General features: G+C 49.4%; 4 protein-coding genes across 4 annotated transcripts; 1 reads left to right on the top strand and 3 right to left on the bottom strand.

Annotated features, from left to right (window-relative positions):
* Positions 1-220: 220 nt before the first annotated feature.
* On the bottom strand, positions 221-1,720 carry BCR38DRAFT_357366 (glycoside hydrolase superfamily; the record flags this gene model as incomplete). Its single annotated transcript, XM_040857101.1, has 3 exons — positions 221-1,036; positions 1,089-1,262; positions 1,316-1,720. 3 exons carry the CDS (start codon positions 1,718-1,720, stop codon positions 221-223), a joined length of 1,395 nt encoding a protein of 464 aa, XP_040709399.1.
* Positions 1,721-5,829: 4,109 nt separating this feature from the next.
* On the bottom strand, positions 5,830-6,839 carry BCR38DRAFT_452998 (uncharacterized protein). Its single transcript, XM_040861559.1, has one exon. It carries the CDS (start codon positions 6,660-6,662, stop codon positions 6,126-6,128), a length of 537 nt encoding a protein of 178 aa, XP_040709398.1. The 5' UTR covers positions 6,663-6,839; the 3' UTR covers positions 5,830-6,125.
* Positions 6,840-11,614: 4,775 nt separating this feature from the next.
* On the top strand, positions 11,615-12,714 carry BCR38DRAFT_452993 (uncharacterized protein). Its single transcript, XM_040861558.1, has 3 exons — positions 11,615-11,824; positions 11,883-12,085; positions 12,136-12,714. Exons 1-3 carry the CDS (start codon positions 11,625-11,627, stop codon positions 12,213-12,215), a joined length of 483 nt encoding a protein of 160 aa, XP_040709397.1. The 5' UTR covers positions 11,615-11,624; the 3' UTR covers positions 12,216-12,714.
* BCR38DRAFT_357439 (uncharacterized protein) lies at positions 12,432-14,009 on the bottom strand (the record flags this gene model as incomplete). The annotated part of the gene is made up of 4 exons (XM_040857106.1): positions 12,432-12,648; positions 12,992-13,380; positions 13,437-13,584; positions 13,642-14,009. The coding sequence occupies 4 exons, from the start codon at positions 14,007-14,009 to the stop codon at positions 12,432-12,434; spliced, it is 1,122 nt and encodes a 373-aa protein (XP_040709396.1).
* Between the last annotated feature and the right edge of the window lie 517 nt (positions 14,010-14,526).

Here is a 14,526-nt window from a genome sequence, read left to right as displayed (position 1 = left end):
GCGGTCTGCAGATCAGACAGTGAATCAAACCCCGCATCAGGCATTTTCTTTGTGAAATCGAATACAAAAAACCACGTGTTTTCTATACGGCGGCTGGCTAGGATCTTTTGGACAGTTTAATTCGAATTCCTGTAGGGGGTATCTCCAGATAGCACGGAGTGCTAAGGTCTTGGCATGTAGCTGGCGCACTTTATAACGACCATGATGCCGATTAAACTAGCTATAGCCATAGAATCAGACAAGAAGACGCAAATACAAACGTGACTAGCACTGTCAACCTCATCCCGCCCTCATACCTCAACAACGCCTCTGACTCCTCATTCCCAGTCCCCGAGCTATTGTTCCCTGAGGAATTCCCAAACCCCTTGCCATGTAGACTCGCCTTAATCATCGGTATCAACCCCCCGTTAATATGCTCCGGCGACCTCCAATCCGACCAATCATGCGTCAACAACCCCCAAGATTCATCATAATCCTGCTTCCCCTCTCTCACATAATAACTCCCCGCAATAACCCAAATCGTCCACCCCGCCCCCTGCGCCGGTATGTAGCTCTCCAGACATCGGGCAAAAGTCTCATTCCATGTCGTGGCATCCTGCACGAACCCGAACTCAGTCATAACGAGGGGGAACTGGTTCGGCGCGTCGTCGGATAGGCTCTGGAAACCGTCGTTGAACAGATCATCCTGGAGAGCGGTACAGTTGTTCACGCCGCTGCCGCCGAGGATGTTGGCATAGTTGTGGAGCTCGAGGACGAGTTTGTTGGAGTAGGCTTGGAACTCGTCGCGGTTGAACTTGGCTGTTCCGGGGGTGAGGTCGGTGCCCTGGACAACGGGGTTGAGGCTTGTGTCGGAGTCGAGTCCGGAGAGGAATATGAGAACGTCAGGGTTGGCTTTGTGGATAGCGTCGGCTCCTTGTTTGGTGTACTTATACCAGTCTTGCCAGTTGTACGACTGGGCGAAGAGGTTTTCGTCGAGGAATGGCTGGCGTAGCTCATTGCGGAGAGACATGGACATGAGATTAGCCCATTGCTTTCCCTACGGCTGATTAGTATGGACTACTGTATTAGTTCAGCATGTCTGCACGTACGTGATCAGCCATATAAGAGAGCCCACGCGTCCAGTTCGCGGTTGAGAAATAGATGTCTCCCCACCACGAATTGCCATCGATTGGGGTGCAACACCACCCCGCCTTAGAGACGTGGTTATCCAGGTGGATATAGATTTCCTGCTTGGCACATTCGTTTGCAACAGCATCGAAGACCTGGATCTGTTAGTTTCTAATTTTCTCGATAGAATCAGGACACTGTCCCCTACCTGCAGCCGGGTGGTATTTGCACCAAACGACGGATTATTCGCGACAACCTGGTTATACACTGCCGTCCCATTCTCCTGGCCCAACGCCGTAGTAAAAGCCGTCTGGATCGGGATATCATCGCCCCCGTTACCCTCAATCTCATCAACCATCTGGATAGCGTATGTCAAGCGCACGACATTCATATCCAGACTCTTGATCTTGGACACGATGCTCGACACTGACTGATATTGCAGACCGTCCGGGAGCATCGTGTCTGCTGCTGCCGGCCAGTTCACACCGACATACGTGACGGTCGTACCACTGGCATCCGTCATTGCACGTCCAGACGTGACAAATGGGCCATTCGGCCATGCTGCTCTGGCAGTGGCCTCGGCCAAAAGCAAGCCCCAAAGATGGCGAAACATGGTTATTGGAGTGGACGCAAAATCTGGAATAGAAAGGTCTTGGGCACGTCAAGACGGCAACCCAATTAGTGCCGTAAGAGAGTTGATATTTATCCAATGCGCAAGCTGGTCTCGACAAAGCCGTGTGATGTTTCAAGGCGGAAGTCCGGCGCGATGTAAAACTTGTTTTGTAAATGCTAATAGCCGGGGCGGTTGCAAACCTAGAGGGACTTTTGCCGCCCACAAAAAAAAACGCGCCCTGCGAGACGGTCAATAAGAGATAGTGATGATACTATATATATGTATAAGAACGAAGTGTTGAAAGCTTTCTAAAGGAGAATATTCAACATCGTGTGCATTGTCTCAGCAGCTGTCGTCATGTTACGAGAAACCGTTTCATCTGATAGGGCTGGGTGTGGCTGTGCATAGATGATGCAAGAGCAATAATAACAACCAATCAAAGCGCTAATGAGGGTTGCAGTGTTGCATTTTCGAGTACGTAACAACCAGCTGTGCACATTTACAGTGGACTTGACCAAGGTGGTTTCTAAGGATTGATTTGCGATTACGGCCCTAAGTTTACCAACTCTTACTATAAGCTTGTTTGCGGCGAGAAACGTGGACTTGCGTAGTACTAGATCCTGTTGGAATGTACGAAGACTCTTGCTCTTCCTACATTGGATTGTTCCACAACTTGGAAATCCCACGGCCACAAGGGACGAGAGCCTGATTCTGAATTTTATGTGATACCATTGCGGTCCGAATTCATCTTAGATAGCCGCAATCGCATTCTTGACTGTTGATGAAGTGGGAGGTCTTAGTTGCGAGACTAATCATGATCTCGAGTGCAGAACAGATTCGAGGGGAGTCAGGACATCAAGCTTGACAGTTTGGGCTGCGTGCTGTACAGCCTCTCTTAACTTCAGATATACTAAAGTACACTTTCAAGAATCCTAATATTTAAGAACTTCATTTATAATATACACCGTTATTAGGTAGAAATAAGCGAAGGAAATAGGAGCGTTTTTTGTGGGGTGTCTCTTGTAAGTCTCTACTTTCTGGTCAAGTGAGATACATACTAATGAGATGCGTGATGCGATTGACTCGCCCATAATCGCTATAGAACGGAATATTACCCCAGGAATAGAAGAAAGTCGGAGAAATAAACAGAAAGTTACTGTTTATATGTTGAAATTAAAACTACTAGTATTATTTTACATTTCATCATTGTGGGATCGCACTAGTACTAGCATTCCAGCTACATACGAAGGTAAAGAAGGGAAGTAGAGGCTAGGGGCTCCAAGCACCAAAAGGGCCCTAAAGTATCTAGGTGTACGTCACCATGACATCGCCCACCAATTCCATAGTAATGATAATATTTAGACAATAAATTCTTCGGACTAGAAATTAATCGCGGCTTTTGTCATTAAATTATAGATTTTGAGATTGTATGTAGCGAGCGATTTTACCTAAGCGAAAGGGTGGGGCGGGATGCCATTGCTTTGGAAAAATAAGCAGCACTTGAGGAGATTAAGGTCAATGAGAACGTGGTCTCTGTATCGTAAAATCTGGCCGATGCTCTGGTCCACTGCAAGCTGGGCGCAGGAAATCTTCTCCGGGCTCATACAATTCGCATCTATCAAGCAGACCTCTTCGAGAAGAACTACCAGGTCCAACTCATGGGGCAGATATACGCCAAAACCCAAAGGGCCATTGATTGGCTTGGATCCGAAGCTCTATTTTCGCAACACTCAGCCACCATCCTGGATGCGGTCCTGGATAAGGCAGGAGATGAGATGCGAATTAGTTGAGTTCGCATGAGTGCTCACCCCAGTTCGATGTGGACGAGACGATTAATCAGGATGATGACGTGTTCCAGTCTTCCCCCAACGCGTCCAAACTAGCAGGTCAGCTTATAGCGCAATTCACATATGCTTTGAAATCAATCACACACCCTACACGAACCTTATAGGGGCTGCATGAGGTTTACTCCAGACCTTTCTGAGAGGGTGTATGAATTAACTGAAAGTTTTGAAGGCTGATAAAGTTATTTTCAATCTAATAGGGAATCGCAGGGTCACTAGCATGGCTCTGTAACCCATAAAGTTGTGTTTTCGCTGGACTCGGGCTTGGTGTAAAGACTGTAAACATTTCGATTCCGACCCACAACAGTAAACTGGTTAACGTGGAAAAGGAGTGGGAAGACACTAACAATTGGTTCACACGCAAGACTGGACTTGAGATCTGCACTTCGTAGGGGAAGGGAGAGGGGGGGATCAGAACTGTGACATCTTCTGGGCCAGGACCGGCTTATTCACATGGCATATTCATTTAGTTATATCACAAGGGACAAGGGTTTGAAACGTGAACTCCTCCAACACGAAGCAAATTTTTGGAGATAAGGATAGACTAGTAAATACACTCCTATACAAGTTTTTCAATTTTTGTAAATGTCCCATGTAACCTTCAATTCAAGGGAGTGACCAGGCACTATTCGTAGCCTCAAGTGAGTTGTCTCGAATCGATGCCATATTAACTGGCATCGGGCATCTTTATCAATTTGGTTCAGTCAAAACGAGTTGGAGAAAATGTCACCGCTGGTTTGGCTGTATTCGTCAATATACACTGGGGTTCCTACAGCACTTATACGAAGCTTACCTAGTGGCCGCGGTGGCTCGAGTGGGAGGACTGTTGCTGACCCTTTGGTCGGGAAACTATCTTGGGTCTATGCTCGGGAGGAACAGGGGCAACAGGATCGACGGGCTCGCCAGGCTCGTCTCTTTCGTTGACCGGCGCGGCGACACCAGCAGCCGCCATGCCCGTGTCCCTAAACAAGGGAGTCGCGGAAACGACACCAAGGAGAAAGTAGAGAACTGTATGGATCTTCATGATGATTCGCTTTTGGAGTTGATGGGTATGATACTGTTTTGTTTATGTGTACAAGTGTATAAGTTGACCACTTCACGCATCATATGAAGTTGAATGATTTCAGCCCTACGGGGTTTATATAATAGCGATACGCTCTCAGAGACCCATCACATGCATCAAATAGCCGAGCGTTACGTTCATCTCATCTCATGCTTTGAGCTAGCATGAAACAGCAGCCCTGAGGTGCGACTGAGGTCGGCTATATCACATTGGGACGGCTAGATCTGCATTCAGCAACCAAAGGGTTTCATCCGACTACGAATAGCCCTTCAGAAGAATCAAAGGAACCGAAATATTTAGTTCGACTAGTTACAATGGTAATGTTGACGGTCTTCAAGATCAGCGGAAGTAGACCTCGGAGTTGTGTCGTAGGTCTAGAACGGCACATGAGCTGAAATGCGAACTACAATAGTCCATATTATTAGATTTTGCCCCTCGGAACAATTCCCCCGAAGGGTATCGCTTCGATTGATGACATGAATACGGCACGAAGGAGAGCGTCGAAATCGGCAACCTTGTCGACTCCTTGTATGGTGCCCGGCCGCTTCACGTACAGCTTTTCCAGCTGATTCTCCCATGCCTTAGCTACATCTCATTGAACTCCATCGCTGCTGGTTTCTGGAAGAGGCGAGGGGAAACCGTGAAGTTTAACGTTCCTTAGCGTCATGGCTCCGGTATTATCGTCCCCCATCAAAGGTGCGGGGAAACTCATATGATGGGTGCAGGATAATATAGGCAAGATCGTGATCGAGGAGATCTCAATTTTTACATTTGGTTGGAATTTCCGTGTCATTGGAACCGTAATAATACGGCAACTTCTGAATAAAACTCCCGCATTAGATTCTTTTCCAAGTTGATCATTCCGTCAGAGCTCCTGTAAAATCTGCCGAGGGAGATTCCGCGGTCCCTTGTAACCTACATTTCCCATAACAAGGCCTATACCAGTGCCACGCCCCACTCCTCTGGGTTTCGCTTGGGCTCACCAGGTAAAGCGTGAACTCCGTTTACAAATTGGTGTAATCCACTTTTACTGTCATGTCTGAATGTCCCGGGCAATAGTGTTGGTGGAGGCATTGTCACGAGTAAGGAAAAGCTTTTGGCCATAGATGGTCTCTCTTTCTTCATCATAGATATATATGAACCGACCAAGTAATTTAAACGCTTTTCATTGACTTATTCAGAAAACTAGCTTCGCACTGAAGGGCAGGATTTACAGGTAGCTCATGGGCCCATTGCTTTCATGCACTTAAAGATTGGATTGGATTGTTGCCACCGGGGATGCTACCTGCGGAAGAGAATGAACAAGTAAATGAATCAATGTAACTTTAAATGTTGACATTGTGAGTCTTCTCCTCCAGTCCGAGGCCAAATGGACGTGAAAGCCTCGCGCATATGTCCCCCAAGCCTTCACAAGGTTCCATGCACATCGCGTAAGCATGGTGAAACCCTCGTACCGAGTCATCGTCGACATCTTTGTCTGGACGCTCGTGTCATGTGCTCACGAGGGAAACGACGGGCCCAGCGTCTGATTGCCGACGACAACGGGCTCGCTTTCCGACATAATGCCAATCATGCGTGCCCACTTGGTCGTGCTTGGATTACGCCAAGCGTGCATAGTTGCTCGCTGTATGGCGAGATCGCCAGGCTTCAGCAGCCGGGTTTCGCCGCTGTCAAGCTGCAGCTCAATCTCGCCCTCGACGGGAATGACAATGTCGAGACTGACGGTGCGGTGCAGGGGGGAGGCTCCGTTGGGCGGCGTGTCGATGTACCAAACGACGGCTCCGCCACCGGGCTGCACGAGCGGGGGCAGATTCTGCAGGCATTGCTCGTATGTTGCGACGTCCATATTGTTGGCGTAGGAGACGGGTGGACGGTCTGTAACGTAGCCAAGCCGGACGAGGGATCCGTTTAGGTTCCGGACTACTGTCAGCGGAGCCGGAATGTCGGCAAAGACAGCCTTGGCGTCCGAGTTGGTGTCGGTGATGACACGGTTCGGATCAGGCAGATTAGGTGGCGTGGTGAAAGACTGGGCCATAGTGATATTGAGACTAGAGTTGTTCGGTGTACTGTCTTCTGTAGCTTGTTTTTTATTTCTTGTGTTTTCTGTTGGGGATTTCTTGGGCTGGTGATGGTGAACTTGGATAAACAGGCCTTAGCAGTGAGAAATTGGGATTTATTAGATGCGTTGCTATGTGATTTTGATGGGGCAGGGGGTGAGGGAGATTCACCTCAGTAAAGGTAAACGTAGCAGCAGCGTGAGGGCGGCCCTAAGTGAACGACCGAACTTCATTGTTTTATATTTGTAATCAGTGACTAATGGACGATGAAGTGGATTTACATTTAGGCGCACTATGTGCAGTTACAATCTACCTATAGTAGGTACTCTTATGCAGTTGAGAGTGATTTGCGACGTGTAGCTGTTCATGAACCAACCAGCAGCTACCTATGGTATTTACCACATTATGATCGACCACACACGCCCTTCATCCGAGGCTTCTTATTTGAAAATGTTGGGGAAGGGGACTCTCATTATTATTTTCTGCAGGAGTGGGTACGCAGCTTCGTGGAGGATAGGACGGTACGCCTCCGGTTCGATGGCAAGGAGTCAGAGCCAATCCCCCTACGAGCTGGCGTCCCCCAGGGGTCACCGCTATCCCCGATACTGTTTATATTATACATTTCAACGCTGTACGAGGAGGTAGCGGAGCAGCACCTACTACTTTTAGTAGTCGGGTTCGCGGATGATACGAACCTGCTAAGCGTCGGCACCGATCCAGACACGACCTGCCGCCGGTTGGAGGGCGCATGGGCTACGTGTCAGCGGTGGGCAGTGAGGCACGGGATTGAGTTCACCCCTGACAAGAGTGAGCTAATGCACTTTACTAGGGCCCGAGAGCCCTTGCCGAAAAGTATTCGCCTTGGGGACGCCACAGTGTCGCCGGTAGTCTCAGCGAGGTTCCTAGGAGTCTGGTTCGACCGCAAACTGACGTGGCACGCCCATGTTGAGCGTGTTAAAACAAAAATGGCAACTCAAAAGCTAGCCCTGACAAAGCTAGTCAATATGTCGTGGGGCTGCGATCTTATACGGGCGAGGCTGTTATATACGGTGGTTATCCGTAGCGCGATCGCCTTCGGGGCGACTGCGTGGCATACTATAAGTGAGGAACCGGCAGGGCCAGCTAAGAGCCTGATGGGGATACAGAACGAGTGCCTCCGGGTAGTCTGTGGCGCCCACAAAGCGACGCCGGTTCGCCACCTGGAAGCAGAAGCAGCAATCCCGCCACTAGACCTCTATCTTAGTGCCCGGGCTGCTAAGTCTGAAGAACGGTTACGGCTTAGCGGGAAGAGAAATCTGCTTCGCAGCGCGAGCGCTAAAGCGTCACATATACTCCGGCAGGATAGGCCGGCGAAGAGGAAGCAGGCGTCGCAGCTACTCCGACCGGCAGGGTACACTATGGAGAAGGAGGCCCGGGGCTCCGAGTGGATGAGTGCGGAAAAGGAGGTCCCGGCTGCCCTCCTCGGCCACTGGAGGAAGAGATGGCTCACCGGAGCAGAGCATCACGATCGCCAGCGACGCGCTATCGCTGAGGAACCGGAGGGCCCTTCGATGCAGATACCGAAAGGGGGCAAGTATTTCGGCCTGAACCGACTGGAGGCGTCTACGCTGTGCCAGATCAGGACGGAAAAAATAGGACTAGCAGCCTTCTCATTCAAGACAGGGCTTTTGGCGTGTACTCGCCGCTATGCCGCTGTGGCGACGCCCCTGAGACGGCAGAGCACGTAATCCTCTTTTGCGGGCTGTTGGAAGGACCGAGGGAACGATTACGGGCCGCTATCGCACCACGGCCACTATACTCTCGCAGAGACCTCGCAACGGCAACAGGAGAACCAGTAGTTAGTGGGACTATTGTAAGGTGGCTGCTAGGGACGGATCGGACAGCTTCAAGGCCTAGATAGCATCGATCTTCTCAGGGGGGACTTTGTTGGTAGGTTGAGAACCAACGTAGTATGGTAGTGAACGCAACGCAGTCGCCAATAGGGCGAACCGACGACGCAGCGTATGTATTTAGTCCAACCATTAGGGCACGGTTTGACATACGGGAGTACTGGTAGAGGTACCGGGGGCTTCGAGCCTACGGCGTATTTAATAATAATATTTTCTGCTCTCAAGTTGCCGATCCGGGGTCTTTTTTATCGGTTGCCCTTTTGGCCGATGCCAGCAGAGTCCTGAAGGATCTTCCCGGAAGTACCCTACAGTACTCACTTATGTACCAAGAAACATCCAACTTTGCCGCTCAAAGTGGGCGTTGATCTCAGTAGTCTGAAGACGGAATCTAACTAAAGCAAGACATGACTCGATTCCAGTTATGTGATGAGTCGATTTTACGATGAGTTAGCAGCATTTCACCGACTTTCAGGCTTGCACCAAACCCCTCACTCGCTCGCCCCCTCAGTCGGCTTTATCGACTCCTGGCAATACCTATAATTGGCTCTACGCCAACCTAACCCCATGTCCAATATTATCAACGCCGATCTCATCCTCGGCCGCCACGATCTCCTCGTTCTTAGCCTCAATCTTCTCCCTCGCCGTCTCCATGAACGCATCTCGATATGTCTTAGCGGACTTCTGTTGCACATCCACCGGCGTCATCTTGTGCCGTGCTCGCCATGATGAAGACCTTCTCGCTTATTAAGCAGTTGGTAATATTGTCAAGCAGCTTCTTCGCGTTAACGAAAAGGGCCATGATGCTCAGAGATGGGAAGGTACGGCCAAGTGCAGGGCCGAACGCCTACAAAACCCCGCATCAAGCCAGAAGTAGCCATCAGAAAGAAGAAAAAAAAACATCATTTTTTGGCCTTCGTATAAATCTCTCAGGAGCTAGAGAAAACCCTCATACCGATTCATATGGCGCCGGAACTCAAGTAGCTCCTCTTCAGGGTATCTTTCGCCAAAGAACGCCGAAGATCATCGAAATAGCCTGCGGTTCCATCCGGTGCCACTTCTTTTAATTGTTTGAATGCACTGGTTCGATAGTATTCGTGGGACGGCTTTCGGCCACAGCAGGAGCTTGGAAATAACTCCCCTCTTAACTCCCGTTGAGGCCAGCTGCACTGTTTGGGGCTCCTAAAATATTCAAGCTTCTAAACTTGGTCAAGGGAAGATGTTGCAACATGATGCTCTTCGCTGGCTTGATCCTCCTCTCGAGCTTTTCCAACATGATTGCCTACGAAGCACAGGAATACGCTGTACATATGATCTATATCCCGGCTGTCCTCGTTGGTCTCGCCAGCATATTACTAGTGAGCCCGACTATCTGCACAATGACTTTAATGAACATAAAATCCTAATCTTCCGTGAGTTGATGGGAGTTGGGTGCGAGTGATGATTGAACTTGGTGCAAGAATAGTTGGAAGGATAGGTTCGTTCAGTATACGGAGAACCTGCTTCTTCGAAGGAAAATGAACTAAAATCGGGAAGGGAGAATTACACATCGTGCTGACTCTCATGAAACTTGCATTGCGAGGAGTACAGTGGCGAGTATTCTCAGTGGCTAATATGCGGAAGGCGGATTAGGGAATATTATCTAACATAGAGGTATCCATAGCGGGACATAGGACATTATGTTATAGCCGAGGAAATATATGGTAGACGTTGAGAGGTTGGATGTGGGATGAGAAGAATCAATGAAACATAACGATTATCGAGGTCAAAGGAGTTACGAGCTGTTCCGTCACCAAAGAAAGTGTCGTCAGCTTTTCTTCTGCACAAACCTTACGCCGACTTGTCCAAGCACACTGAAGGTGTTATAAAACAACGACTTTGTTCATTTCAGGCGTAAACTTCTTACTTGCATTATATATACATATATACATATATACATATTTCTTGACTCTTGATCCCACTTACGCATGTACAACATCAACATGTAAACCATCCACCATCTCTAGGAAACAGCAGACTATTTGCCAGGCAGACAGCGCCTACCGAGAAATAAGCACCAATGCCGTCATCATCAACTGACAAGGGGTCCTCAAGGGGCAAACCTTCGGCCCCTGCTCCTCCCACGCCTCCCAGGTCTCCACCCCCGGCTCCACGTCCCGTGTTTGCGCTGCTCCATAACCCGAAGCATCCGCCCAAGCTCCCAGACTAAGTCGCTTTTGCGATCCGGGGGCCATAATGATTTGCAATGTGATTATCTGCAGGATTCCGCGATAACGGCAAGTCCTTCGCCACGAAAGTTTTAAATGTAGGTGATTATCAAGCTATGTAAGACACGGATTATATAAGTAATAGATGACATGCATCATTATTTTTGCCGATCAACAAGCCTCTATGTGTGTCCGTTCACTGTAAATCCCGAGTTGCCAGCTTTCCACTGTACAATGCTACCATTTTGTGTTCATCAGTCACTCACTTAGCAGTTACCATGGTAGGTACTTGATAGGCAAGTCTTTGGGGATGTTTTTGCATGGAATGCCTTCGTGTGTATGTCACTTAATTGGCCTATCTTCTTTTGAATCCAGTGTAAGGAGAATTGTGTTTTCCCCCACTGATCAGTTTAAGTGCACCATCGTAACTATAGGCAACTAATAGATAATAACGCTAATTAGCAAATGGGGTTCTGATGCGCGTATTCTAGTCTCCGAAAGCTATTGTATCCACGAGATCTGTTACGAAGCTAGCTCAGAGCCTTCCCTGCAGAATACCACACTGCCGTGCCAAAACCCCCAAAAAGCAACCTTTCGCCCCAACCGAGGTGTAGGGGCGCAAAAAAGCGGCGTGGAAATGCGTGCCTTCCCATACTGAGAGGTGGTTGTTGGTTGGCTGGTTGTTGGGGATTCACTGTGTTGGTCGTGTTACCTGCACGTATTTCCACCAACAGCCAACACATCCCTTGAGCACCCTTAATCTTGCGCGCTGTTTAAATATGCTACAAACCTTCCAGTCAATTTCTACCTTGATTCATCCGTCGAAAAAGATTGCCCAGCTCGCGGAATGGACGCTCTTACACAACTCCTTGTGCTTGTGACAGCACTCCTACTGGGGTCTTCAGTCGCTATCTCGTTAGACGACACCCCAGTCCAAAATTTCCAAAAGACCTGTGTGAAGTGGGCGACGAAAGGGCCTGCAATCCTCGTCGCCGTTTGCCCATCAATGTCGGGAGAGCAAATCTGCAGCAAGCTGGATCTTGACCTGTACCTGCCTTGACTACTCTGCATCCCGCTGCATCACATGCTAACGATCTCGTTCCAGCTGCATGAGCGTTTCTTGGTTCGGGGACCGCCCTTTTGATTTCACGATGGAGGGAAAAGATAACGGCTACATCTCAGATCATTGCGTGGGATGCTCCATTCGAAACGATCAAGTCCTAATACCTCCAGATGTAGACACGCAACTCAAGTGCGAATGTAGTCGAGAATCAGTCGCGGAACCGTGGACCGGCATTGTACATATGGGTAAGAGCCATAAGCTTTTGAATCGTTGGTGAATGCTAAAAATACTATAGATCCGTGGATAGGCAACGTGGACGGCTACCTGAAGTGCTACGAACATGTGGGGGAGAAACAGGATAGCTGCCCTATCTAACCCGAAACACCGCAGGCGATCGCAGGTTGGCGTAACTGGGAGAAAGCATGTAACAGGGAGCAGGGCGTCATCATTTGGTCTGCAGGGGATCTTGTGTTGGCTTTAATTTGCGACATTAAATATAGTACTAATCCATCCGATCTGGTTTCGGACAACGTGATTTTCATCTTGGTTGAGTTCTCTCTCTCTATCGCGATTCGGATCAGCCTGTCCCGCCTATTTCTTGTGGTATTCATCAGCAGCATCCTTTAACGTAGCCCTCAACCTCTCCAACGTATACGGGCCTGCCTGAATATCATTGAACCTCGACGGGTTGTCCTCAGAGATGCACGTCGGCAACGTAGACACCATCTCGTCATAATTAATGGAGAAGAAGAAAGGCACGCTGTACCTCTCCTTGTCCGGACTGCGATTAACTACTCTGTGGACAGTGCTTGTCAGAGAACAGAATGCCATAGGCACCAGTGGGTGTCAGGACACTGAACGCAAGACACCGGTGGGGCGCCGGAGGGGTGTTTCGGACAAAAGACTCCCGAGTCATGATTACAATCTATGTGAAGCTTTGGGATGACGAGAGTCAAGATCCTTGGCATCGCCGACCCTGCTGTTATGCCGGGTCCAAGCGGCGGCCTAGCTATCTATATAAGGACCATCTCGAAGTAGGATAGGGAAGGAGCAGAGATCAATGCATCACCGTGGGCACCCCTACCTGAGACCGCCAGTGACCACCCGGTATTACGTAGGAGGGACGCCCGTTACTCCCCATCACTCTGTACTATTGCCTTCGGCCTAGCCGTACCCTGACAGTGCTCTTGTAAAGCCCGTTGGTCCAGCGCTCGAAGAAATCTGCAATGTTAACGGTGAAGCAATCTTGATGCGCCGGGGCCGAGATCCATTTCGGCCTTCCGTTTTCGTCAGGGTTAGGCGACAGAACTTCGAGACCCGGTGTTTCGGAGGAGAACAGGAGGGTGAAACACTCGTAATCTGTGTGTGCACCGAGACCAATCTCTTCATCCTGAGCAGTGGCCTTTTTGGGCTTTTGCGGAGGGTAGTAGAGCAGCCTGGCGATTGTGCCTGGATGCGTCATCATCTTGTCGAAGTGGGATTCTGGTAGGTCAAGGGAAAGAGCGAAGAGGCCAGCCAGATGCCGGGCAAGTGTGAGGACCTATCCGTAGAAGTCAGTGAATTTCTTGAATTTCCGGGGAATTAATACTGGCCTACCTCAGAATGATACTGCCTAATTGCATCGAAGAGGCCCGGCAAGTCTTCATCGCTTGGCCACACGTTTGCCCCCTTGGGATACGGCTCCAAGTCGAGCTCAACATAGTTCCCATCGCCTCCCGTCGCATCAAGGCCTGGTTCGTATCCCCTGATCTCGAGGTTAGAAGGCACACATAGTAACTTGCACTATATGAATCTGACCTACCAGTTATAAGCTTCCTTCGTCTCCTTGCCCTCCCCGTCTTGCCCCTTCCAATCATCCGGATTGACATTAGAAACCCCACTCGGCTCGTATCCCCTCATCAGCTTGGAGTATTTTATATGGAGTGCGTCTTTCTTCGCTTGCGGCAAGTCATGAAAGAAGCGTCTAGCTTGTTCCATCACTCCTTGTCTGGCCTGCGAACTGATTCCGTGGTTCGTAATCTGGAAGAAGCCGATCTCGCGGCAAGCCTTTCCAATATCCGCGGCCACCGCTTCCTTGGCGGATGCATCGTCGCTGAATGATGGTCCAATGTCGATTAACGGGATAGTCTCTCCGCTGGACGAGAAGACGGCGCCACTAATTCTCTTCATGAGCGATTCTTGATTAACACGGACTTGTTGCTTGGTGAGGTCGTTGGGCGGCTTCACCAAGCTTGGTGGTTGGGAGACTACGGATGCCATGACGATGGTGGTTTGGATCTCTCCGTCTCACCGGTCTTTAGATTAAGTTGAATGATTGCAAGTGGTGATGACAATGACGAAACGAATACGATTCTGGAAGAAGATAACTCGAGGTCTGGCCTTGGGCTAGACTCGGACCATTTTAGGGCATATTGCTAGTTACGGGGATCCACTCATGCTGTTACTGCGGTACGTAGGTAAATCAGCAGAATTGCTGTAACAAGCAAGTATCCCCGGAACTGACCGACGACGGAATGCTTATCGCCGATGGTAGCTCAGGGCCACTATAGTACAGGTGGCAATTATAGATAGCTAGGGACGACATAAGTATACATTTTCTCTGTTCATCTTATTCCAATAATACTTCAAATATCCGAGTAATCGTGGTTCCGCGGCTTGAAGATACGGGGACTGGGAAAAGACGACT

This window comes from Pseudomassariella vexata (genome assembly GCF_002105095.1).
Source record: "Pseudomassariella vexata strain CBS 129021 chromosome Unknown BCR38scaffold_30, whole genome shotgun sequence".
Taxonomy (NCBI): Eukaryota; Fungi; Ascomycota; class Sordariomycetes; order Amphisphaeriales; family Pseudomassariaceae; genus Pseudomassariella; species Pseudomassariella vexata.
The sequence above is the reverse complement of the archived record's forward strand: the minus strand, read 5'-3'. Positions and strand labels throughout refer to the sequence as shown.